The sequence below is a fragment of the Salvelinus fontinalis genome, chromosome 21, assembly GCF_029448725.1.
Source record: "Salvelinus fontinalis isolate EN_2023a chromosome 21, ASM2944872v1, whole genome shotgun sequence".
NCBI lineage: Eukaryota > Metazoa > Chordata > Actinopteri > Salmoniformes > Salmonidae > Salvelinus > Salvelinus fontinalis.
Genome location: NC_074685.1, coordinates 13,505,008 through 13,533,004, shown reverse-complemented (window position 1 = coordinate 13,533,004; position 27,997 = coordinate 13,505,008). Strand labels below are relative to the sequence as shown.

Below are 27,997 nucleotides of genomic sequence, written 5' to 3'. Positions count from 1 at the left end.
CACCGTGTTATGCGATAAAGCGCACGGTGTCCCCAGTACGCGTGCTTAGCCCAGTGCGGGCTATTCCACCTTGCCGCACTGGGAGGGCTAGGTTGGGCATCGAGCCGAGTGCCATGAAGCCGGCCCAACGTATCTGGTCTCCAGTACGTCTCCTCGGGCCGGCGTACATGGCACCAGCCTTACAGGTGGTGTCCCCGGTTCGCCTGCATAGCCCAGAGCGGGCTATTCCACCTCGCCGCACTGGCAGGGCTACGGGGACCATTCAACCTGGTAAGGTTGGGGAGGCTCGGTGCTCAAGAGCACGTGTCCTCCTTCACGGTCCGGTATATCCGGCGCCACCTTCCCACCCCAGCTCAGTACCACCAGTGCCTACACCACGCACCAGGCTTCCAGTGCATCTCCAGAGCCCTGTTCCTCTTCCACGCACTCTCCCTATGGTGCGTGTCTCCAGCCCAGTGCCTCCAGTTCCGGCACCACGCACCAAGCCTCCTGTGCGTCTCCAGAGCCCTGGACGCACTGTTCCTTCTCCCCGCACTCGCCCTGAGGTGCGTGCCCTCAGCCCGGTACCTCCAGTTCCGGTACCACGCACCAGGCCTAGAGTGCGCCACGAGAGTCCAGTGTGCCCTGTTCCTGTTCCCCGCACTCGCCCTGAGGTGCGTGCCCTCAGCCCGGTACCTCCAGTTCCGGTACCACGCACCAGGCCTATAGTGCGTCTCAGTCGGCCAGAGTCTGCCGTCTGCCCAGCGGTGCCTGAACGGCCCGTCTGCCCAGCGGTGCCTGAACTGCCCGTCTGCCCAGCTCCGTCTGAGCCATCTGTCTGCCCAGCGCCGTCTGAGCCATCTGTCTGCCCAGCGCCGTCTGAGCCATCTGTCTGCCCAGCGCCGTCTGAGCCATCTGTCTGCCCAGCGCCATCTGAGTCATCCGTCTGCCACGAGCCATTAGAGCCGCCCGTCTGTCCCGAGCCAGTAGAGCCGTCCGTCAGTCAGGAGCCGCTAGAGCCGTCCGGCAGTCAGGAGCTGCCAGAGACGTCAGCCAGTCAGGAGCTGCCAGAGACGCCCGCCAGTCAGGAGCTGCCAGAGACGTCAGCCAGTCAGGAGCTGCCAGAGACGTCAGCCAGTCAGGAGCTGCCAGAGACGCCCGCCAGTCAGGAGCTGCCAGAGACGCCCGCCAGTCAGGAGCTGCCAGAGACGCCCGCCAGTCAGGAGCTGCCAGAGACGCCCGACAGTCCGGAGCTGCCCTACAGTCCGGAGCTGCCCTACAGTCCGGAGCTGCCCTACAGTCCGGAGCTGCCCTACAGTCCGGAGCTGCCCTACAGTCCGGAGCTGCCACTCAGCCCGGACCTGCCGGAGTCCCTACGCCCGGACCTGCCGGAGTCCCTCAGCCAGGACCTGCCGGAGTCCCTCAGCCAGGACCTGCCGGAGTCCCTCAGCCAGGACCTGCCGGAGTCCCTCAGCCAGGACCTGCCGGAGTCCCTCAGCCAGGACCTGCCGGAGTCCCTCAGCCAGGACCTGCCGCCCCTTATCCCGGTGCTGCCCCTTATCCCGATGCTGCCCCTTATCCCGGTGCTGCCCCTTCATTTAGGTGGGCTTAGTGGGAGGGTGGTATTTGGGAGGGGGATAAAGAAGCGGGGATTGATTATGGTGGGGTGGGGACCTCGTCCACCGCCAGAGCCGCCACCGTGGACAGACGCCCACCCAGACCCTCCCCTAGACTTTGTGCTGGTGCGCCCGGAGTTCGCACCTTAAGGGGGGGGTTCTGTCACGTTCCTGACCTGTTTTCTCTTGTTTTGTATGTCTTTATTGGTCAGGGCGTGAGTGTTGGGTGGGTAGTCTATGTTTTGTATTTCTATGTTGGGTTTTGTGTTCGGCCTGGTATGATTCTCAATTAGAGACAGGTGTGTATCGTTTGTCTCTAATTGAGAGTCATACTAAGGCAGCCAGGGTTTCACTGGGGTTTTGTGGGTGTTTGTTTCCTGTGTTAGTGTTTGGGCCACACAGGACTGTTTGAGGTTAGTCACGTTTGTTGTTTTGTATTTTGTAGTGTTTTCTTGTGTTTTCATTAAACATGTACAATTACCAATCCGCATCTTGGTCCGATCCATGCTCCTCCTCGTCTGAGGAGGAGAACGACATTGACAACCTTTACAGCTCTGGCTGGGCCACTTAAGGACATTCAGTGTAGAGGTTGACCGATTATGATTTTTCAACACCTATACCGATTATTGGAGGACCAAAAAAAGCCGATACTGATTAATTCAACAATACTGAATGAACACTTATTTTAACTTAATATAATACATCAATAAAATCAAATTAGCCTCAAATAAATAATGAAACATGTTCAATTTGGTTTAAATAATGCAAAAACAAAGTGTTGGAGAAGAAAGTAAATATGCCATATGTGCCGTGTAAGAAAGCAAACGTTTAAGTTCCTTGCTCAGAACATGAGAACATATGAAAGCTGGTGGTTCCTTTTAACATGTGTCTTCAATATTCCCAGGTAAGAAGTTTTAGGTTGTAGTTATTATAGGACTATTTCTCTCTATACCATTTGTATTTCATTAACCTTTGACTATTGGATGTTCTTATAGGCACTTTAGTATTGCCAGTGTAACAGTATAGGTTCCATCCCTCTTCTCGCTCCTACCTGGGCTCGAACCAGGAACACAACGACAACAGCCACCCTCGAAGCAGCGTTACCCATGCAGAGCAAGGGGAATAACTACTCCAAGTCTCAGAGCGAGTGACGTTTGAAACGCTATTAGCAGGCACCCCGCTAACTAGCTAGCCATTTCACATCGGTTACACCAGCCTAATCTCGGGAGTTGATAGGCTTGAAGCACAGCGAAGAGCTTCTGGCAAAACGCAGGAAAGTGCTGTTTGAATGAATGCTTACGAGCCTGCTGCTGCCTACCACCGCTCAGTCAGACTGCTCTATCAAATCATAGACTTAGTTATAACATAATAACACACAGAAATACGAGCCTTAGGTCATTAATATGGTCGAATCCGGGAACTATCATCTCGAAAACAAGACGTTTATTCTTTCAGTGAAATACGGAACCGTTCCGTATTTTATCTTACGGGTGGCATCCATAAGTCTAAATATTCCTGTTACATTGCACAACCTTCAATGTTATGTCATAATTACGTAAAAGTCTGGCAAATTAGGTGGCCCAAACTGTTGCGTATACACTGACTCTGCGTGCAATGAAAAGATGTGACACAATTTCACCTGGTTAATATGCAATGTAATCAGGTGGTTAGAGCGTTGGACTAGTTAACTGTAAGGTTGCAAGATTGAATCCCCCGAGCTGACAAGGTAAAAATCTGTCGTTCTGCCCCTGAAACGAGGCAGTTAACCCACCGTTCCTAGGCCGTCATTGAAAATAAGAATGTGTTCTTAACTGACTTGCCTAGTTAAATAAATATTAAATAAAGGTGATTATTTATTGTTTTATCGGTGTCCAACAATACCGATTTCCGATTGTTATGAAAACTTGAAATTGGCCCTAATTAATCGGCCATTCCGATTAATCGGTCAACCTCTAATTCAGAGACGTGTCCCGAAGCCACTCCTGCTTTGTCTTGGCTGTGTGCTTAGGGTCGTTGTCCTGTTGGACGGTGAATCTTCGACCCAGTCTGAGGTCTTGAACGCTCTGGAGCTGGTTTTCATCAAAGATCTCTCTGTACTTTGCTCCGTTAATCTTTCCCTCGATCCTGACTATTCTCCCCACAGCATGATGCTGCCACCACCATGCTTCACCGTAGGGATGGTGCCAGGTTTCCTCCAGATGTGACGCCTGGCATTCAGGCCAAAGAGTTCAATCTTGGTTTCATCAGACCAGAGAATATTGTTTCTCATGTTCTGAGAGTTTTATGTGCCTTTAGGCAAACTCCAAGCAGGCTGTCGTGTGCGTTTTTTACTGAGTAGTGGCTTCCGTCTGACCACTCTACCATAAAGGCCTGATTGGTGGAGTACTGCAGAGATGGTTGTCCTTCTGGAAGGTTCTACCATCTCCACAGAGGAACTCTAGAGCTCTGTCTGAGTGACCATTGGGTTCTTGGTCACCTCCCTAACCAAGGCTCTTCTCCCCCGATTACTCAGTTTAGCCGGGCAGCCAGCTCTAGGAAGAGTCTTGGTGGTTCCAAACTTTTTCCATTTAAGAATGATGGAGGCCACTGTGTACTTGGAGACCTTCAATGCTGCAGAAAATGTTTGTTACCCTTCTCTAGATCTGTGTCTCGACACAATCCTGTCATGGAACTCCTCACCTCATGGCTTGGTTTTTGTTCTGACATGCACTGTCAACTCTGGGACCTTATATAGACAGGTGTGTGCCTTTCCAAATCATGTCCAATCATTTGAATTTACCACAGGTGGACTCCAATAAAGTTCATCTCAAGGTTGATCAATGGAAACAGGATGCACCTGAGCTTAATTTCAAGGCTCATACCAAAGGGTCTGAATACTTAAGTAAATTAGGTATTTCAGTATTTTAATTTTTTTGCAATAATTGCTACAAAAAATATTTTATCTATTTAATCCATTTTAGAATAAGGTTGTAACGTAACAAAATGTGGAAAAAGTCAAGGCGTCTGAATACTTTCCGAAAGCACTGTGTATATATATATTTATATATATATACACTGCTCAAAAAAATAAAGGGAACACTTAAACAACACAATGTAACTCCAAGTCAATCACACTTCTGTGAAATCAAACTGTCCACTTAGGAAGCAACACTGATTGACAATAAATTTCACATGCTGTTGTGCAAATGGAACAGACAAAAGGTGGAAATTATAGGCAATTAGCAGGACACCCCCAATAAAGGAGTGGTTCTGCAGGTGGTGACCACAGACCACTTCTCAGTTCCTATGCTTCCTGGCTGATGTTTTGGTCACTTTTGAATGCTGGCGGTGCTTTCACTCTAGTGGTAGCATGAGACGGAGTCTACAACACACACAAGTGGCTCAGGTAGTGCAGCTCATCCAGGATGGCACATCAATTACATTGTGTTGTTTAAGTGTTCCCTTTATTTTTTTGAGCAGTGTATATATACACAGTGCCTTGCAAAAATATTCATACCCCTGGCATTTTTCCTATTTTGTTGCATTACAACCTGTAATTTAAATGGATTTTCATTTGGATTTCATGTAATGGACATACACAAAATAGTCCAAATTGGTGAAGTGAAATGAAAAAAATAACTTGTTTCTAAATATTAACTATGGAAAATTCACCCCCTTTGCTATGAAGCCCCTAAATAAGAGCTGGTGCAACCAATTTCCTTCAGAAGTCACATAATTAGTTAAATGAAGTCCACCTGTGTGCAATCTAAGTGTCACATGATCTGTCACATGATCTCAGAGTATACAGTTGAAGTCGGAAGTTAACATACAGTTAAGTTGGAGTCATTAAAACTCGTTTTTTCAACCACTCAACCATAACGCTCAGGAAGGGGACGCCTTCTTTCTCCTGGAGGTGAACGTACTTTGGTGCGGAAAGTGCAAATCAGTCCCAGAATAATAGCAAACGACCTTGTGAAGACGCTGGAGGAAACAGGTACAAAAGTATCTATATCCACAGTAAAACGAGTCCTATATCGACATAACCTAAATGGCCGATCAGCAAGGAAGAAGCCACTGCTCCAAAACCGGCATAAAAAAAGCTAGACTACGGTTTGTAACTGCACATGGGGACAAAGATTGCACTTTTTGTAGAAATGTCCTCTACAAAGTATTGAGATTGGGGGGGGTGAATAGTTATGCACGCTCAAGTTTTCAGTTGTTTTGTCATATTTCTTGTTTATTTCACAATAAATAAATACAAATTGCATCTTCAAAGTGGTAGGCATGTTGTGTAAATCAAATGATTCAAACCCCGCAAAAACTAAATTTAAATTCCACGTTGTAAGGCAACAAAATAGGAAAATTGTTAAGGGGGGGAATACTTTCGCAAGCCACTGTATGTGTGTATGTATTATTTGTAGTGTTGTACAGCTAAGCCAGAGGCATTATCTTTAGACCTAACTGAAATTTAAATATATGGCTGTGTCATTAGGAGATTTATTTATTAAACATTCAACTCATTTAAATTTAACAATTCTAGGTGACAAAGCTAAATGGGGAGAAGATGGGGAGTAAAAAGACAGATTGGATCCTGAAAAAGTGACATATTACTGTGAGAAGGTTTTTGTTAATCGATTGCAAATAAGCATTTGACAGTGTACGGTGTTGTCATGATATAGTTGTAAAAAGAATATGACTTATAAATGACTCATGGCAGAAAGAATGGTGAATATTATTGTAGACACTGACATGGCTTAAAGGGATACTTCGAATTTCGAGATGTTTTTCTACTTACCCAGAGTCTGACAAACTCATGGGAACCATTTTTAAGTCTGCGTGTTTTGAGATGATTGAAGTTAGTATATTGTTAGCTTAGCGCAATTACTTGAGGTCTTTCACAGTAGCCGCCTCCTCTCAAAAACAAGGAAATTGATTTTCTAACTATTCCAAAGCTGGGTGGTTGGTCATTTATAGTCTTATAAAGTTATACACAGTAAGCAATATTTTCCAAATGTGTTAATTTTACTGATAATCACAAGAGACAAGATTCTATCCACTTCCTCAATCTCTGTCCCGTTGGCGTATAGCGATTGCAGCATCATATCTGTCTCGTTATGGAGTCGGTACGCGCACTAGCAGCGCCATTGAGACAGATGCAACATTGCGATCAGCTGGCTGCTGTACCAGGAGACTTCCAGCATTTGTGCTAAACTAATGATATGCTAACTTCAATAATCTCCAAACTGCACGCAGAGACATAAAAATGGTATTCATTAGTTCGTCTGACCAGCCATGCAATCTCCATAGGAAACATTGGCAGTACAATGGCAGGAGAAGAGCTCAGTGACTTTTAACGTGGCACAGTCATAGGATGCCACCTTTCCAACAAGTCAGTTCGTCAAATGTATGCCCTGCTAGAGCTGCCCCAGTTAAATGTAAGTGCTGTTATTGTGAAGTGGAAACATTTAGGAGCAATAACAGCTCAGCTGCAACGTGGTAGGCCACACAAGCTCACAGAACGAGACCTCCGAGTGTTGAAGCCGTAGCGCGCAAAAATCATCTGTCCTCGGTTGCAACACTCATTAACGAGTTCCAAAACTGCCTCTGGAAGCAACGTCAGCACAATAACTGTTCGTCAAGAGCTTCATGAAATTGGTTTCCATGGCCGAGCAGCCACACACAAGCCTAAGATCACCATCCGCAATGCCAAGCGTTGGCTGGAGTGGTGTAAAGCTCGCCGCCATTGGACTCTGGAGCAGTGAAAACACGTTCTCTGGTATGATGTCACGCTTCACGATCTGGCAGTCCGACAGACAAATCTGGGTTTGGCGGATGCCAGGAGAACGCTACCTGCCCCAATACATAGTGCCAATTGTAAAGCTTGTTGGACGAGGAATATTGGTCTGGGGCTGTTTTTCATGGTTCGGGCTAGGCCCTTTAGTTCCAGCGAAGGGAAATCTTAACACTGCAGCTTACAATGACATTGTAGACAATTCTGTGCTTCCAACTTTGTGGCAACAGTTTGGGGAAGGCCCTTTCTTGTTTCTGCATTAAAATGCCCCGTGCACAAAGTTAGGTCCATGGTTTGTCAATCCCATCAAACACCTTTGGGATAAATTGGAACGCCGACTGCGAACCAGGCCTAATCTCCCAACATCAGTGCCCGACCTCACTAATGCTTGTGGCTGAATGGAAGCAAGTCCCCGCAGCAATGTTCCAACATCTAGTGGAAAGCCTTTCCAGAAGATTGGAGGCTGTTACAGCAGCAAAGGGGGGACCAACTCCATATTATTGCCCATGATTTTGGAATGAGATGTTTGACAAGCAGGTGTCCACATACTTCTGGTCATGTAGTGTATGTTAACATGTATTGTGACATACAGTACCAGTCAAAAGTTTGGACATACCTACTCATCAAGGGTTTTTCTTTATTTTTACTGTTTTCTACGTTGTAAAATAATAGTGAAGACATCAAAACTATAAAATAACACATATGGAATCATGTAGTAACAAAAAAAGTGTTAAACAAATAAACATATATTTTAGATTCCTCAAAGTAGCCACCCTTTGCCTTGATGACAGCTTTGCACACTCTTGGCATTCTCTCAACTGGCTTCATGAGGTATTTACCTGGAATGCTTTTCTAATCGTCTTGAAGGAGTTCCCACATATGCTGAGCACTTGTTGGCTGCTTTTCCTTCACTCTTCGGTCTAACTCATCCGAGGAGGATAGAGTGGGAAGGAGAGGAGAAAAGGGGGGAGGGGAGGAGAGAGGAAGGAGAAGAGGGGAGGGAGGAGTGGGAAGAGACGGGATGGAGGAAAGAGGGGGAGAGGAGGGAAGGAGGTGGTAAGGGAGAAGGGAAAGAATAGGGGTTAGTAGAGGAGAGTAGAGGGGAGGAGAGATAACACTCTGTGTCCTACACACTAGAACGTCTGTGTAGACACAAATACTAGTGTGTGTGTGTGTGTGTGTGTGTGTGTGTGGGTTAGTTGTTTATCCCAGAAGGGAGTTGTGAGAGATGATGGATGGAGGATATTTGCTTGAATATTGTATTCCGTTGAGTAAACGATTCCCACTCAACCCTCACCCCCCGCACACACACACACACACACACACACATACGCTAGCAGAGGAGAGTCGGTATTTTACCCTTTGAGAGAAAACACTCTGTGTCCTATACACTAGTAAGCCTGTGGAGACGCAAATGCTAGCGTGTGTGTGTGTGTATGTGAGTTAGTTGTTTATCCCAGCAGGGAGTTTTGGAGGTGATGGATGGAGGATATTTGCTTCATTATTGTCTTCCGTTGAATAAATGATTTCCACTGAGTGACTCAACATCCCTCCCCCAAACACACTCATACAGATTTTGTTTTCTACCTTTTATAACAAACCAGCCACATGCTGCTCTAATAGAGTACCACAGTATGAGCCATAATACTCATAAAAACTAGTGGTCAAACAGGGAAATGGTTCCAATTAGTTTTTCCACCATTCATTTTTCCCATAGGGGATTTTAGAAAGACTTAAAATTAACACTGTGTTTCGTTTAGGCTTACCCTGGCGTGACGTTTAGATAATCATGTAAATCTCTTTAGGACAAGGTGACTTTTATCAATATATTCGCCTGTATTTAAAAATAAATACTGCCATGCTAATTTGCTGCTAATGTGGCTATCATAAAAACCTACAAAATGCCATGACGATCTGGGCGAGAGTGACGAATCGAAGCAAATGTAATAATCTCTGGATTAGTTATGTAATGTTAGCTAAATTTAGTAACAAATAAATTGGCTACATTTCTTTAAATTTGACAATTCTGTCAACTGTTTTGTGCATGTTTTAAATTGATCCAGTACCTGTTAGCAAAGCTATCATTTAGATATGAAGTGCAGGACCTTGCAGGGATTTGTAGTTTAGCATGATGTCTACTTTGATGCGGATATTAAATGTTAATCACAAATGACCAGTCACTTTCATAATGAGTTAACGGGAGCGAGGGCAGAGGCGGTTAACTCATTAAGAAAGTGACTGGTGAGCAACATTTGTGAGCAACATTCATAGCACAGTAAAATGGCCCAGTGGAGACTAGCAAAACAGAAGAGACATATTAATGTTGTTTTTCCGGATTAGTGATATTGATATCTGTCTGTGGCAATGAGCTGGTGTCATAAGCATGATGTATTGTCTTTCAGAGTGGTTTTAATAAACAGCTTAGTCAAACCAGGACGCCACTGGCCTGAGGAAGAGAGCAGAGTATGAACCAGATAAATTAGGAGGGAGGAACGTTCACTCTTTTGTGTGTGTGTGTGCTTGTGTGTGTGTGTGTGCAGGTGTGTAAGTGCACATTCTTACGTGTGTGTTTGTATGCACCCAAGCATGCATGTATGTGTGTGTCTGCATGTGTGTCTTCGCACATGCTTGTGTGTGTGTGTGTTTGTGTGCATCCAAGCATGAATGCGTGTGTTATTCACAGTCAGTCTGTGTCTGGGAGCGCGTTGGTATTTTTAGAGAGGCCAGGGCTTTCAGACATCCCTGTCTGCTGGCAGATCAGAGAATATTACAGTCTATCTCTGTTCTACTTCATATACTCTCTGTTGTCTAGCTATAGTTATACTGTTGTATATTCTACTACAACTGTCTAGACTAATATAATGAAACACACACACACATTCAGACACACAATTCTTTGAGGGTCACATTAAGCCATTTGTCTCTAATGTTTAATCTGGTCCGAGGAGCCAGTAATATTCCGTGAGACAGGCTGTATAATCACACTCTTAACTTGAGGGCAGTGTGTGTGAGTCTGTGTCTGTGTTTCAATGTATGTGTTTGTTCCCAGTCTCTCTATAGTCTCCCTCACCTCTCCTTCTCTCATGTGTGTGTTTGTTTCCTGTCGTAATTGGCAGTGTATTGCTGATTGCTTGACTACACACCTCATCTGAGCTGCACTCCCCCTCTCATGCAAATGAGACAGAAATCTACTCTCATTTTTTTTGTTACTGTAACAGGTTTTGTTTTAGTTTGTGTGTGTGTTTTTTGTTTTTATGTGTGTGTGTTTTTCTGTGTGTGTGTGTATATATATATGTGTGTGTGTGTGTGTGTGTGTGTGTGTGTGTGTGTGTGTGTGTGTGTGTGTGTGTGTGTGTGTGTGTGTGTGTGTGTGTGTGTGTGTGTGTGTGTGTGTGTGTGTGTGTGTGTGTGTGTGTGTGTGCAACCTGCTGGGAAGATTTAAAAGACATGAAGCAAAGTTCTGAGGAAGAAGAAATGATAAGATGGTTATACTGGTGTGAGGAACAGAGAGAGAGACAGAGATAAAGATAGAATGAGAGATGAAGAGTAAGAGAAAGACATTTGTAATGTCTTTATTCTTTTGAAACTTCTGTATGTTAAATGTTTACTGTAAATTTGTATTGTTTATTTCACTTTTGTATATTATCTACCTCAATGTTAACATATGTTTCCCATGACAATAAAGCCCATTGAATTGAATTGAATTGAAAGAGAGAGAGAGAAGCTGGAGTAATTGTCACAGAGAGCTGCTTTCCTGAAGGAAGAGAGAGATATAATTACATCCACCTCTCCTCTCTCCTCCTCTAATATCTTTCCTTGTGCTCTTCAACACTGCCTAGAGATTTTATTAATATTTAGTGGACATTTTAATATTTAGTGGACAATGAAAGCCTTTCCTCCCTCTTCTTATCTTCTACTCTCTCTACTTATTAGTTATCCCCTTCTCGCAATAATACATTTTCTCTCTACTTATTAGTTCTCCCTCTCTTCTCTGTTTAATATCTTCTTTCTCTGCTTATTAGTTCTCCCCCTCTTCTCGCTTTAATACCTTCTCTCTACTTATTAGTTCTCCCCCTCTTCTCTCTTTAATATCTTCTCTCTCTACTTATTAGTTCTCCCTCTCTTCTCTGTTTAATATCTTATCTTTCTACTTATTAGTTCTCCCCCTCTTCTCTCTTTAATATCATCTTTCTACTTATTAGTTATCCCCCTCTTCTTTCTTTAATATCTTCTCTCTACTTATTAGTTATCCCCCTCTTCTTTCTTTAATATCTTCTCTCTCTACTTATTAGTTATGCCCCTCTTCACTCTTTAATATCTTCTCTCTCTACCTATTAGTTATCCCCCTCTTCTTTCTTTAATATCTTCTCTCTACTTATTAGTTCTCCCCCTCTTCTCTCTTTAATATCATCTCTACTTATTAGTTATCCCCCTCTTCTCTCTTTAATATCTTCTCTCTCTACTTATTAGTTCTCCCTCTCTTCTCTGTTTAATATCTTATCTTTCTACTTATTAGTTCTCCCCCTCTTCTCTCTTTAATATCATCTTTCTACTTATTAGTTATCCCCCTCTTCTTTCTTTAATATCTTCTCTCTACTTATTAGTTATCACCCTCTTCTTTCTTTAATATCTTCTCTCTCTACTTATTAGTTATGCCCCTCTTCTCTCTTTAATATCTTCTCTCTCTACCTATTAGTTATCCCCCTCTTCTTTCTTTAATATCTTCTCTCTACTTATTAGTTCTCCCCCTCTTCTCTCTTTAATATCATCTCTCTACTTATTAGTTTTCCCCCTCTTCTCTCTTTAATATCTTCTCTCTCTACTTATTAGTTATGCCCCTCTTCTTTCTTTAATATCTTCTCTCTACTTATTAGTTATCCCCCTCTTCTCTCTTTAATATCATCTCTCTACTTATTAGTTATCCCCCTCTTCTCTCTTTAATATCTTCTCTCTCTACTTATTAGTTATGCCCCTCTTCTTTCTTTAATATCTTCTCTCTACTTATTAGTTCTCCCCCTCTTCTCTCTTTAATATCATCTCTACTTATTAGTTATCCCCCTCTTCTCTCTTTAATATCATCTCTACATATTAGTTATCCCCCTCTTCTCTGTTTAATATCTTCTCTCTACTTATTAGTTATCCCCCTCTTCTCTCTTTAATATCATCTCTCTACTTATTAGTTATCCCCCTCTTCTCTCTTTAATATCTTCTCTCTCTACTTATTAGTTATGCCCCTCTTCTCTCTTTAATATCTTCTCTCTCTACTTATTCGTTCTTCCCCTCTTCTCTCTTTAATATCTTCTCTCTACTTATTAGTTATCCCCCTCTTCTCTCTTTAATATCTTCTCTCTCTACTTATTAGTTCTCCCCCTCTTCTCTGTTTAATATCCTCTCTCTACTTATTAGTTCTACCCCTCTTCTCTCTTTAATATCATCTCTCTACTTATTAGTTATCCCCCTCTTCTCTCTTTAATATCATCTCTACTTATTAGTTATCCCCCTCTTCTCTGTTTAATATCTTCTCTCTTCTTATTAATTCTCCCCATATTCTCTCTTTTTCTATTCTCAGCTTCTCCCCTCTTAATTTTTCTAAAATTCTCCCTTGTCATACCTTCTCTGTCCTCATCTAAACTATGTTCCCTCTTTTCTTTTTTCTAATTTCCTTTTTTTATGATCCTCTTGTCCTCTCCTCTCTTCTCATCTCATTTTCTCTCATCTTCTGTTCTGTCTTTTCACATTTTCTCTCATCATCTGTATGTATATCTTCTAAGTTATATTCTCTTTTCCTCCACTCCCTCTATTCATGATCTTTAGATCTTTTCTTACAGATTCTCTTCTCTTATACAGTAGATAGACTGAGATAATTTTTTATTCTCTTCCCTGTTTTACAGATAGACTTTGTGCTCCTCCTGAGCCAAACCAATCATATTGTCTCCATCAGACTGAGTGCTCAACCAATAAGAGTGATTAGCAGACTCGGAGAGACAATCACAGCGACTCTAACATCTTGACGACCAATCAGACAACTGAGGAGAGTATAGAAGGACTATAACTGCCTGATTACCCAGTCACCCTGTCCCCTCTACACCCCCTTTAGCTCCCTCTAGCCCCCCATCAACTCCCAGGCTCTGCCAGTAAGCTCCCTCTAACAGCCCCCAAAACACTTCTTCCCCCATGACCAATAACAGCAGCTCCTCTGGCGTCTGGGAGAACTCTGATTGGTCAGAGTCAGCCCAGTGTCCGCCCTCGGTGAGTGGAGCCACCTTCCTCATCGTGGCCTACAGCACGGTGATCGCAGTAGGGTTGCTAGGCAATGTGGGCCTGGTTTTCATCATCGGGCGGCAGAAGGAACTGCATAATGTCACCAACATTCTAATCGCCAACCTGTCCTGCTCCGACATCTTGATGTGTGTGGTGTGTCTACCCGTCACCGTCATCTATACTCTGATGGACCGCTGGGTACTGGGGGAGGCACTCTGCAAGGTGAGAACACAAAGTCTTTTCTTCAAAAAAATCCTTGTTCAGAGTTCCTGTATCTTTGTTTGATAACCTTGCCATGTATGTGTCCATAATGTGCCTTTTTCTCCTCCCTCTCCCTCTCTTGTCCCTTATATATCTCCTCTCTTCCCCATCAGGTCACTCCGTTTGTACAGTGTGTGTCAGTGACGGTGTCTATTTTCTCCCTGGTGTTGATTGCGTTGGAGCGCCATCAGTTGATCCTGCACCCTACTGGCTGGTCCCCAGCAGCAGGCCACTCCTACCTGGCCGTAGGTCTCACCTGGTTGGTCGCCTGCTTCATATCACTCCCGTTCCTGTCCTACAACATTCTGACCGACAACCCCTTCCAGAACCTCACCTTGCCTGCCAACCCCTTCAGGTGAGTCTGTGTGTGTGTGTGTGTGTGTGTGTGTGTGTGTGTGTGTGTGTGTGTGTGTGTGTGTGTGTGTGTGTGTGTGTGTGTGTGTGTGTGTGTGTGTGTGTGTGTGTGTGTGTGTGTGTGTGTGTGTGTGTGTGTGTGTGTGTGTGTGTGTGTGTGTGTGTGTGTGTGTGTGTGTGTTCATAAATTCACTCTGATTACCTACTCTGAGTGTGCCAGAGCGCAGAACAAGTGATGAATTTACGAACGCTCTCTTTGTCTTTTATTCTCTCCCTTCCTCTCTCTCTCTCTATCTCTCTCTCTCTCTCTCTCTCTCTCTCTCTCTCTCTCTCTCTCTCTCTCTCTCTCTCTCTCTCTCTCTCTCTCTCTCTCTCTCAATTCAATTCAATTTAAGGGCTTTATTGGCATGGGAAACATATTGTAATGATCCGGCTGGGTCATAAAGAGAAAAGAGACGGACTCTAGGTGTGCAGGTCAGAACACAGGTTTATTCCTAAACTGGGCTATTGTTCAGGCTACAGCCCACGCCGCTAAATGTCGAACGTACACAATTATACATGTCGAGTTAAGGGTCACTCTCATAGGAACAGATCAAGGCCCGAACAGAAGAGAGAGAGATGAGACAGTAATCCCTATTTATGCATTTCCAAACCCTGCGGGATTACCCATCATACCCCCCCAACCTTTCCATCTGTCCTGACATATTTAACCCCTGCTAGTAGCCGTGAGAACCATAACACACCCACAAACACAGAACACAATACCGGGTCGTTACATAGCCCCCCCCCCCCCCCCCCCTTTCTAAACCCTAGCCCCTAGGGTTATACAACAAAATCCTTAAAACGACCCGGAGGTCACATCAGTCTCTTGGGCCTCCCCGTGACTCTCACCGGTGAACCCCCAGAACACTCCTCTGCCCCAATGTCATTTCCAGCGCCCTCCGAAGAAGCAGCCCCCTCCCCAGGCTCAGGTTGCGCTAGAGTCTCCTCGTTAGACTGTTCCCTTTGGCTCACATCAGAGACCTCACTCCCATTCCCTACCGTTTTCCTCCCTCTGTAGGGTGCCAATCGATCCCGGTGGACCACCACCTTCCTGCTCCGTGGGGGGACCTCCACCCGGTACGTCACCTCCCCCACTCTCTCTATCACCAGACACAGCCCCACCCATGCACTGTCCAGCTTTGGGCACCGCCCCTTCTTGCGCGTGGGGTTGTGAAGCCACACACATTCTCCCGCTCCAAAGTGCCTCCCCCTAGCGCAAGAGTCGTAGTGGCGCTTTTGGCGCACCCCTGCGTTCTCGAGTTGCTCTCTTGCGAAGGTGTGAGCCGCTTCTAACCGGTTCTGCAGATGACGCACATAGTTCGGGGCAGGCAAAACCCCGTCGTCATTATCAGGAGGGTGGCCAAACGTCAGTTCGGCTGGGGTGCGCAACTCACGACCTAACATTAGTAGTGCTGGGGAGCACGCAGTCGATTCTTGAACAGCCGACCTACACGCCATAAGAATAAACGGTAAGTTGGTGTCCCAATCTCTCTGGTGTTTTGAGGTAACGATGGCCAGCTGCTGTGCTAATGTTCTGTTAAATCTTTCCACCAGCCCATCACTCTGGGGGTGAAGCGGAGTAGTGCGCGTCTTCTCCGCGCCTAACCGTCTACACAACTCTGAGAACACCCGTGACTCAAAGTTTCTCCCCTGGTCGCTGTGAATAGACTGTGGCACCCCAAACCGACTGATTATTCCCCCCACCAACGCATCAGCTACTGTCTCTGCCTCCTGGTCTGGGAGAGCGTAAGCCTCCGGCCACTTGGTGAAGTAGTCCATAGCGGTTAGAATCCACCTGTTACCGCTGTCTGTGGTTGGAAACGGCCCTACTATGTCTACCCCCAGTCTCTCCATGGGCTCCCCTACTGGGAATTGTTGTAGGAGGGCGTGTGACTGACCTGGAGGTCCTTTTTTAGCAGCACACTCGTCGCACTGCCTACAAAAGTCCTCAACATCCCTCCTGTGCCTGGCCCAATAGAAGCCTTTACGCACGCGCTTTAACGTTTATGGAGACCCCAAAATGCCCTGCGCCTACTCCCCCATGACGCTGCTGTAACACGCTCCCCTGCAGCCTTTTGGGCACCACTACCTGCCACGTAATTTCTCCATTCGCTGGCTTTTTCCACCCCCTCTGGAGCACTCCCTCAGCCACTCTAAGGACTGTGAATTTAGCCCACAGTCCTTTGGTGACTGGTGATAGAGGGGCTACTTCCCCCCACGGCGGTCGTCTTCTCTCTTCCACCCACCGCAGCACAGGACGCAGCTCTGCGTCCTCCTCCTGGCGACGCCTCCACTCCCCAACGTCCACAGCCTCAAGCTCCCGGCACTCTGTCACACTCAGCTGACTTACCGTGGCGGTGACTCCCTCCTCCCTGCACAGTTCTCTCTCTCGCTCCACCCATTTGGCGCAGTACCCACAGCCATCCTCAGCACATGGGCGGCGGGACAATGCGTCTGCATTGCTGTGGCGAAGGCCGGCTCTGTGCTCCACTTGGAAGTCGTAGGGTTGCAGCTCCTCCAGCCAGCGGGCAATCTGACCCTCTGGCTCCTTGAAGGAGAGAAGCCACTGCAGGGCGGAGTGTTCCGTCCGGACCACAAACGGCAGGCCCCCCAGGTAGTATTTGAAATGGCGTTCTGCTGCCACGACAGCCAAAAGCTCTCTCCTTGTCACGCAGTAGCGTTTTTCAGCCTTATCAAAAGTTCTGCTGTAATAAGCTACTACGTGTTCCCCATCAGGACCACGCTGAGCCAGCACAGCCCCCAAACCCTCATTGCTTGCGTCGGTGTCCAGGATGAACGGACGGTTCGGGTCTGGTGAGGCCAGGACAGGGGCCTCCATCAGGGCACGTTTGAGGGCCTCAAACGCCCGCTGGTGCTCTTCGGTCCACTGAAAAACAGTGTCCTCCTTGAGAAGGTGGTTCAAAGGAGCCGCTACCCCCGCAAACCCCTTCACAAACCTACGATAGTAGGATGCCAGCCCCAGGAAGCTCTTAACCTCTTTTTTCCCCCCTGGAACTGGCCACCCCCTCACAGCCTCTACTTTGTCTGACATCGTGCTGATGCCCTCACCACCCAGCTGATGCCCCAGGAACGCCACCTCCCTTTGCATGAAATGGCACTTTCCCGAATGTAATTTTAGCCCCGCCCCGCCCCCGAGATCCTCTCCAACACTCGCCTAATTGCCCCCAGTGCCCCCTCAAACGATGTGCCGTGCACCAATATGTCGTCTAGGTACACAACACACTCGTCTCTCGGAACCCCCGCCAGCACTCTGTCCATGAGCCTCTCAAAGGTGGCAGGAGCATTACAGAGCCCGAAGCACAGCACCTTGAACTGCCAATGGCCCCTATCTGTGGAGAAGGCCGTTTTTTCACGTGCCCCTGGCGAGAGGGGCACCTGCCAGTAGCCACTGCGCGGTTCAAGGGAGGAGAACCACGAGGACCCTCTCACGTGGTCTAGCGACTCATCAATCATCGGTAGGGGATAAGAGTCTTTAGTGGTGACAGAATTTAGGCCCCTGTAGTCAACACAAAACCTAAGTTTACCCCCTTTCTTAGGCACCATGACGACCGGTGCGGACCATGGGCTATCTGATGGCTCAATGAAATCAGCCCGCAACATGTCAACAATAGCTGTGTCTGCTGCTTCCCTCCTGGCAAAGGGAATACGACGGGGCCGAATTTTAATGGGTCGGGCGTCCCCAGTGTCTATTTCGTGCTGAACTAGGTGCGTTTGTCCTACCTCATCTTCACCCCCAAGCGAAGCTATCTTTAAAGTCCAACAGCAGCTGCTTTAACTGTCTCTGTTGTCTCTCATCCAGACCCTGACAGTTCTTCAGCCACACAGCCTCGACGGCGTCGATAGCTTCCTCCTTCCCCCCGTCGGGCTGATGGGGTGAAGGAGCCAGTGTGTTTTGGGCTACTGGGCTGCCTGTGCTTACGCCATGATGGGGAGTGAAGGCCGTCGCCGCCGGAGACAGCTGCTGGGATGGCACAACGACCAAGGGAGCAGCCGGGATGACCGGTGGAGTTTCTGCAAGCTTGGAGGAAGACTGAGGGACAGCCCTGCCCCCTGCTGGCCCTCCCGAAGGCGACATTCCCACTGTGGGCCCCCCCGACAGCCTCAAAGTGCCCAACGCTAAGTCCAACTGAGCCCCACAGTTTTTCAAAAAGTCCATTCCCAGTATACAGGGGTCCTGCACCGCTGCTACCCACACCGGACACCCCATAGTTCTCCCCCCCACAGTCACAGATAGCTGACACTTCCCTAACATGGGGGCTAGCTCCCCCGTGACAGTCCATAGCTGGACAAGGGTCGGCTCCACCCGCACCCCAACAGGTAGTATGTCTGGTCTCACCAGGGTTACTGTAGAGCCCGTGTCGACCAGGGCCAAACATCCCACCCCCTCTACCTTGACGATGACATTGCAGAAGTCCCCAACGGTGGTACGTCCCACCACAACTACCGGACTAGGAAACACGGCGGCAGCTACACCTTGAGGGAGCAGGTCCCCACCCTCTTGTCTGCGCTGCTGGGTACCTCCTTTGCTTACAGTGGGTTCGGGGGCGGGGGGGGGGGGGGGGGGGGGGGGGGGTAAAACGCGCTGCCCCCTGCGCAAGAACCCGCTGTCGTTTCCCTGGTGACGGGAGAATCTGCCACACTCCCGCTGAATGTGGCCAGGTTGGCCACAACCCCAGCAGACAATAGGAGTTGAGCTGACACTGCGACGTTGCCTGGAGCCCCTCTCCATGACAAGCGAAGCAGTCTTGACTAGCCCGCCCAACTCGTCAACCCACTCTGGTTTTGTGACCCCTGGCACCCCAGCCACCGCTGCTCTCACCTCTGGTTGACTGGCGACTTCCACTCTCACTCCCTCACCCCAGATCAGCTCCCTCTTCCTGGCTATCTCCACTGCAGCCCGCAGAGATGGTGGGTCCGCCATCTGAACATGCTTACCCAGTTCAGTGGAAGAGAGCGCTCTAATAAAACTGTTCCGTGCCAGCTCGTCTTGCACCCCAATCGGCATAGTTGCATAAGCCCGCCTGGTCAGGCTCAGAATACCACTTGCCAACGCCTTTAATGATTCCCCCTGAAGTCTCTTTTTGTTACTCAGTTCAATCCGCAGCATGTTGGGCTGCGCGTCGCTGCCGCAACGGCCCCCCAATGCCTCCACTAGCGCACCGTAGTCGCCCCTCTCGTCCGGGGCTAGCGTTAACAGGCATTCCGACGCCAGGCTCAGGGCAAGCTGTAACGCTTTGGTCTCGTCAGACCACCTCCCGGCTCTAGCCAACAACTCGAATTGAGTGAAAAAAACTTCCCATTTACCTTGTCCATTGAACTTTGGTAGTTTAGCCGCTACCGTGGCTAATGGCAATAGGCCGCTGCCATCTCTGTTTACATAAGCAGGCCCAGCCATTTCCGCACCCGGTGACGTCGATATCCCCGTCGCCGTGACGTCTGCTCTCGAGCGGTGTGAAGGAAAACCCGCCAGTTCTGCCATCTTGCTGACTGACAATTTAACTCCCGCCATGTGGCTCTCCAACTCTTCTACGGCAGTCGCCGCCCGGCCCTCCCGACCAGGTACCCCCGAGCCCACAACGGACACTTTGTCCGACTCTTCCTTAATTTTCTGCCTCACCCCAAGCATCATGACCGTAGATGCGAGTCATGCTAAAGCCAACCCGGCCTATACTGAACAGCTAACTCGCCTAGTCTCGATCCCGTAGTTCGAAAGCACTTCTGACGCCAATGTAATGACCCGGCTGGGTCATATAAAGAGAAAAGAGACGGACTCTAGGTGTGCAGGTCAGAACACAGGTTTATTCCTAAACTGGGCTATTGTTCAGGCCACAGCCCACGCCGCTAAATGCCGAACGTACACAATTATACCATGTCGAGTTAAGGGTCACTCTCATAGGAACAGATCAAGGCCCGAACAGAAGAGAGAGAGATGAGACAGTAATCCCTATTTATGCATTTCCAAACCCCGCGGGATTACCCATCATACCCCCCCAACCTTTCCATCTGTCCTGACATATTTAACCCCTGCTAGTAGCCATGAGAACCATAACATACCCACAAACACAGAACACAATACCGGGTCGTTACAATATGTTAACATTGCCAAACCAAGTGAAATAGATAATAAACAAAAGTGAAATAACCAATAAAATAATGTACAGTAAACATTACACTCACAAAAGTCCCAGAAGAATGAAGACATTTCAAATGTCATTTTATGTGCAAATAGTTAAAGTACAAAAGGGAAAATAAATAAACATAAATATGGGTTGTATTTACAATGGTGTTTGTTATTCACTAGTTGCCTTTTTTGTGGCAACAGGTCACAAATCTTGCTGCTGTGATTGCACACTGTGATATTTCACCATGTAGATATGGGAGTTTATCAAAATTGGGTTTGTTTTCGAATTCTTTGTGGGTCTGTGTAATCTGAGGGAAATATGTATCTCTAATATGGTCATACATTTGGCAGGAATTTAGGAAGTGCAGCTCAGTTTCCACCTAATTTTGTGGGCAGTGTGCACATAGCCTGTCTTTTCTTGAGACCCAGGTCTGCCTACGGCGGCCTTTCTCAATAGCAAGGCTATTCTCACTGAGTCTGTACATAGTCAAAGCTTTCCTTAACTTTTTTAGGATAGGGGGCAGCATTTGAAATTTTGGATGAAAAGCGTGCCCAAAGTAAACTGCCTGCTACTCAGGCCCAGAAGCTAGGATATGCATATAATTGGTAGATTTGGATAGAAAACTCTCTAAAATTTCCAAAACTGTTAAAATAATGTATGTGAGTATAACAGAACTGAAATGGCAGGCAAAAACCTGAGGAGAATCCATCCAGGAAGTGCTATTATTTTGAAATGGATGTTTTTCCGTTGAAAGCCTATCCACCATATAAATGGTTAGGACCCAGATTGCGTTCCCTATGGCTTCCAATAGCTGCGAACAGTCTTTAGACATTGTTTCAGGCCTTTATTCTGAAAAATTAGGGAGAATGAGCAGTATCAATGAGAGGCCAGTGGAAAGTCCCCAACCTGTTTGGTGCGCAATCCCGAGACACTTCAACTGTGAGAGACGGAATCTAAAACAAAAATCCAGAAAATCACATTGTATGATTTTTAATTAATTTGCATTTTATTGCGTGACATAAGTTTTTGATCACTTACCAACCAGTAAGAATTCCGGCTCTCACAGACCTGTTAGTTTTTCTTTAACCTCTAACGCCTACCAAACCAGGATCCGGGAGCCCCCCCATCACAAAAGCTGACTAGCATAGCCTAGCCTAAAGCCACAGGGATATCATATAATAAAATGTTCATGAAATCACAAGTCCAAGACACCAAATGAAAGATACAGATCTTGTGAATAAAGCCATCATTTCTGATTTTTTAAATGTTTTACAGGGAAGACAAAATATGTAAATCTATTAGCTAACCACGTTAGCAAAAGACAACTTTTTTTTTACTCCACCATTTTCTTACTGCATCAGTAGCTATCACAAATTCGGCCAAATAAAGATATAAATAGCCACTAACCAAGAAACAACCTCATCAGATGACAGTCTGATAACATATTTATTGTATAGCATATGTTTTGTTAGAAAAATGTGCATATTTCAGGTATAAATCATAGTTTACCATTGCAGCCACCATCACAAATCGACTAGAATAACTACAGAGAGCAACGTGTATTTGTAAGGGCTGTCGTTCTCCTCTTCCTCGGACGAGGAGAGGAGAGAAGGATCAGTGGACCAATACGCAGCATTAGGGAAATATGCCATCTCTTTATTTGACACGACGGCACACAAAAACAAAACACTTTACAAAATTACAAAACAAGAAAACGACGTAGACGAAAACCTGAACATGAACTTACATAACTAAAACGTAAAACTCACGGACAGGAACAGACTACATCAAAACGAACGAACAACCAAACAGTCCCGTATGGTACATACATCGACGACACAGGAGACAATCACCCACAAACAAACAGTGAGGACACCCTACCTAAATATGACTCTCAATTAGAGGAAAACGCAAAACACCTGCCTCTAATTAAGAGCCATACCAGGCAACCCAAAACCAACATAGAAACAGAAAACATAAACTGCCCACCCAAAACACACGCCCTGACCATAAACACATACAAAAACAACATAAAACAGGTCAGGAACGTTACAGTATTACCTAATTACTCATCTTAAAACATTTCTTAAAAATACACAGCGTACAGCAATTGAAAGACACAGATCTTGTGAATCCAGACAATATTTCAGATGTTCTAAGTGTTTTACAGCGAAAACACAATATAACGTTATATTAGCTTAGCACAGTAGCAAACCAAACAACAGCATTGATTCCAGCCAAACATAGCGATAACGTATTCACCACCAAAATAATAATTTTTTACTAACCTTCTCAGAATTCTTCAGATGACAGTCCTGTAACATCATATTACACAATGCATATAGAGTTTGTTCGAAAATGTCCATATTTAGCGGCACAAATCGTGCTTATACAATGAGAAAAGTTGCCAAGCTCCCCAGAAAGTTTCAGGCGCCATCTTGGAGAGTCACCTAGTCTAATCAATAAATAATCATAAACTTGACTAAAAAATAAAGGGTGGACAGCATATGAAAGACAAATTAGTTCTTAATGCAATCGCTGAATTACATTTTTAAAATTAACCTTACTGCGCAATACTGGGTGCAATACAGGGTGCGATAGCGCAAGGCTACATGGAAAATAATGTCGTCTTATGCATTTTACTTTTTCAACAGAACAACAAATTATCAGCATAAATAGTACTTACTATTAGCTGAACTCCCATCAGAATCTTGGGAAAGGTGTCTGTTGGCCAAAAGAATCGTTGCTGGGTTGGAGAATGTTTCCTTCGACGTTTTCCTTCGACTGCAATTAGCAGTACACAATGGCATTCGAGAGAGAGATACCCAACTCAATACAACGTCAGAAAATGAAATGCCCGAAAATCGCAATATACTGACATAAACTGAAATAAATCGGTTTAAAATAACAAGATTATGATGTCTTTAAAGCCTATATCGAATAAAAACAGAGCCGGATATTTCTAGTTTCTAAAACCAGAGCTTCTAAAAAGACATTCCAAGACCCTTTCTGCGTCAGCGCGAAGGTCCAAAAGGCCGGACACCTCGATTCCAACCAATTTATCAACTTTCTGAACTACGTAGAAACTCCATTTCAACTCTCCCTATTCGCTAACAACCAGGGGAAGGCGTATGCAGTGCATCTCAACCAATAGAAGACAGTCAGGGTTATCTACAGGTCTGGGAACAGCGTGGAGATTTCACCATTTTCAAATCCTCATAGGAGAATTGCTCTAAGTCAAGTTCTGTTTCACTTACAGACATAATTCAAACGGTTTTAGAAACTAGAGAGTGTTTTCTATCCAATAGTAATAATAATATGCATATTGTACGAGCAAGAATTGAGTACGAGGCAGTTTAATTTGGAGACGAATTTGTGCTATGTCGAAATGGCACCCCCCTAGTGGCAAGAAGTTAAGAAGCCCTCCTGTTCTCCACTCATTACCTGTATTAACAGCACCTATTTGAACTCGTTACCTGTATAAAAGACACCTGTCCACACACTCAAACAGACTCCAACCTCTCCACAATGGCCAAGACCAGAGAGCTGTGTAAGGACATCAGGGATAAAATTGTAGACCTGCACAAGGCTGGGATGGGCTACAGGACAATAGGCAAGCAGCTTGGTGAGAAGGCAACAACTGTTGGCGCAATTATTAGAAAATGGAAGAAGTTCAAGATGACGGTCAATCACCCTCGGTCTGGGGCTCCATGCAAGATCTCACCTCGTGGGGCATCAATGATCATGAGGAATGTGAGGGATCCGCCCAGAACTGCACGGCAGGACCTGGTCAATGACCTGACCTGGGACCACAGTCTCAAAGAAAACCATTAGTAACACACTACGCCGTCATGGATTAAAATCCTGCTCAAGCCAGCGCATGTCCAGGCCCGTCTGAAGTTTGCCAATGACCATCTGGATGATCCAGAGGAGGAATGGGAGAAGGTCATGTGGTCTGATGAGACAAAAATAGAGCTTTTTGGTCTAAACTCCACTCGCTGTGTTTGGAGGAAGAAGAAGGATGAGTACAACCCCAAGAACACCATCCTAACCGTGAAGCATGGAGGTGGAAACATTATTCTTTGGGGATGCTTTTCTGCAAAGGGGACAGGACGACTGCACCATATTGAGGGGAGGATGGATGGGGCCATGTATCGCGAGATTTTGGCCAACAACCTCCTTCCCTCAGTAAGAGCATTGAAGATGGGTCGTGGCTGGGTCTTCCAGCATGACAACGACCCGAAACACACAGCCAGGGCAACTAAGGAGTGGCTCCGTAAGAAGCATCTCAAGGTCCTGGAGTGGCCTAGCCAGTCTCCAGACCTGAACCCAATAGAAAATCTTTGGAGGGAGCTGAAAGTCCGTATTGCCCAGCGACAGCCCCGAAACCTGAAGGATCTGGAGAAGGTCTGTATGGAGGAGTGGGCCAAAATCCCTGCTGCAGTGTGTGCAAACCTGGTCAAGAACTACAGGAAATGTATGATCTCTGTAATTGCAAACAAAGGTTTCTGTACCAAATATTAAGTTCTGCTTTTCTGATGTATCAAATACTTATGTCATGCAATATAATGCAAATTAATTACTTAAAAATCATACAATGTGATTTTCTGGATTTTTGATTCCGTCTCTCACAGTTGAAGTGTACCTATGATAAAAATTACAGACCTCTACATGCTTTGTAAGTAGGAAAAACTGCAAAATCGGCAGTGTATCAAATAGTTTTTCTTCCCACTGTACATGTGTCTTATATCATTTTAAAGGTAATCTTGTTGTTAATCCCACCAAAGTGTCCCATTTCAAATATGCTTTTCAGCGAAAGCACTACAAACGATTATGTTAGGTCACCACCAAACCACAATAAGCACAGCCATTTTTCCAGCGGAAGATAACTTTCACAAAAAGCAGAGATAGAGATAAAATTAATCACTAACCTTTGATTATCTTCATCAGATGACACTCATAGGACTTCATGTTACACAATACATGCATGTTTTGTTTGATAAAGTTCATATTTATATAAAAAAATCTGAGTTACATTGGCGCGTTACATTCACTAGTTCCAAAAGCATCAGGTGATTTTGCATAGCCACATCGTTTCAACAGAAATACTCATCATAAATGTAGATGATAATACAAGTTATACACATGGAATTATAGATATACCTCTCCTTAATGCAACCGCTGTGTCAGATTTTTTTTAAACTTTGCGGAAAAAACAAACCATGCAATAATCTGAGACGGCGCTCAGAACAATAGCCAAATTAGCCGCCATGTTGGAGTCAACAGAAATACGAAATTACATCATAAATATTCCCTTACCTTTGATTATCTTCATCAGAATGCAGTGCCAGGAATCTTATTTCCACATTAAATCGTTGTTTTGTTCGATAATGTCCATTACTTATGTCCAATTAGCTAATTTTGCTAGCATGTGTACGTGTCCAAACGCTCGCGCAGATGCAGGCAAACGTTGGACGAAAACTTCAAAAAATTATATTACAAGTCGAATAAACTGGTCAAACTTAGTAGAGAATAAATCTTCAGGACGTTGTTATCATCTATATCCAATAATTCTTCTCCGTCTCTATAAGTAATGGAACGCATGGCGATATCATGAGGAAAGTGCGTGACCAAGAACTGGCACTCTGCCAGACCACTGACTCAAACACCTCCCATCCGGTCCCACAACACAGCATACGCTTCATTCCACGTTCTACTGACTGTTGACATCTATTGGAAGGCATAGGAAGTGCAAACAGATCCATATATTACAGGGAATTTAATAGGAGTACTCTATGAGTGGATACGTATGGCATTCAGTCTCATGAACGCTCCTGCAGCTTTTCAGCGGTGTATGGGGGAGTGTTTGGAAGGGCTCCGGGATAACTTCTGCATTCCTTATCTGGACGACACGCTAGTTTTCAGTTAAACTTTCGACAGCCATGTGAATGCTGTGCAAAAAAATTTGCAGCGTCTCAGAGAGTATGGCATTAAACTCAAACCCAGTAAGTGTGATCTCTTTAAACCCCAGATCCGTTATTTGGGCAGAATAGTGTCTGCAGAGGGCAGCCGAGTTGACCCTTTACGATTTTGAAGCAGTAAGAGCATTGAAAAAAATCAGACCAGAGACTGTGGGTCAGCTCAGACAAATGCTTGGTTTACTCACTTACAACAGACAGTACATCAAATACTTTTCTAGGAGGGCCAGCTGCCTGTATGACCTCCTAAAAGCAGATTCAGAGAAATTACCTGACCACCCACGGAAAACAAAAACAAAGAAAGTAAGTCATGTGGTGCCCTCAAACAAGCCAATCCTGTGGACTGACCAGCATCAACAGGCACTTGAACAGCTGATTGAGTGTTTGCTTTACCCACCAGTCTTAGGTTTCCCTGATTTCACTCAGCCATTTGTTGTACACACTGATGTGTCACACCAAGGCTTGGGAGCAGTTCTTTATCAAAAGCAAGATGGGAAGCTTAGGGTCATTGCTTATGGCTCTCGAACCTTAACAGCGGCTGAGAAGAACTATCACTACCACTCGGGCAAGCTAGAATTTCTAGCTCTAAAATGGGCAATCACTGATAAGTTCCATGATTATTTGTACAATGTTCCGACCTTCACTGTATACAGCGATAACAACCCGCGCAGCTACATTCTGTCTACTGCAAAACTGAACGCAACCACTTCCAGGTGGGTTTCAGAATTGGCTGATTTCCACTTTACAATAAAGTACAGGCCAGGCAGAGAGAACGGTGATGCAGATGCGTTGTCAAGGATGCCACTGGATGTAGAGTCACTGATGAGAGAATGTTCTGAGGAGCTTCCACCAGACACCATTGCCGCCACGATACAAGCAGTTGAGGTACAGAAAGAGGCTGTTGTACCTTGGTCACTTTCAGCTGCAGCTATGTCAGTGTCATCTGAAGGTGAGACAACCACTGCAACAACCAGCTCGATCCCAAAAGATGGGATAAGAGAAGCACAAGAATCTGATCCGGTCATCCGTCCTGTGCTCAATTTCAAACTGTCTGGTTCTAAACCGCAAGTTAATAAAGAGCAAAATGAATTCAGTCCAAAGACAAAGTGCCTATTCAGAGAATGGGACAAATTGACAATAGACAGTGATGGCATTCTGTACAGAATCACTACAGCCCGCAAGCGGTTAGTTCTACCAGAGCAGTACAAAGGTAAAGTGATGTAAGAGTTGCACAATAACATGGGACACCAAGGTACTGACCGCACTGTATCACTAGTACGTGACCGCTTCTTTTGGCCATATATGCAATCTGACATCGAGCACTATGTGACTAAAACTTGTAGCTGTGTCAAGCAGAAAAAGCCAGCCCATGAAACAAGAGCTCCTCTGACAAACATTGTGACAACACAGCCATTTGAACTGGTATGTTTAGACTTGCTTCATCTCGACAGATGCAAAGGGGGATATGAGTACATCCTCGTGATTGTTGATCATTTTACACGTTTCACTCAAGCCTATGCCAACACATCAAAGTCAGGTAAAACTGCTGCAAATCTCATCTTCAATGACTTTGCCCTGAAGTTTGGGTTCCCA

The 27,997-nt window shown here is 45.6% G+C and overlaps 1 protein-coding gene across 2 annotated transcripts in view; it reads left to right on the top strand.

Moving 5' to 3' along the window:
- LOC129818229 (neuropeptide Y receptor type 1-like) overlaps window positions 1-27,997 on the top strand; it is a 182,059-nt gene that overhangs the window by 21,250 nt on the left and 132,812 nt on the right. The window contains exons 2-3 of one of the 2 annotated variants that reach the window (XM_055873968.1): window positions 13,257-13,848; window positions 14,001-14,242. In XM_055873968.1, coding sequence (XP_055729943.1) covers window positions 13,540-13,848; window positions 14,001-14,242 — 551 coding nt within the window. In that variant the 5' untranslated portion in view covers window positions 13,257-13,539. Of the gene's footprint in view, window positions 1-10,807; window positions 13,849-14,000; window positions 14,243-27,997 lie in introns of those variants that run through there. The other variant, XM_055873969.1, reaches the window with a different exon arrangement.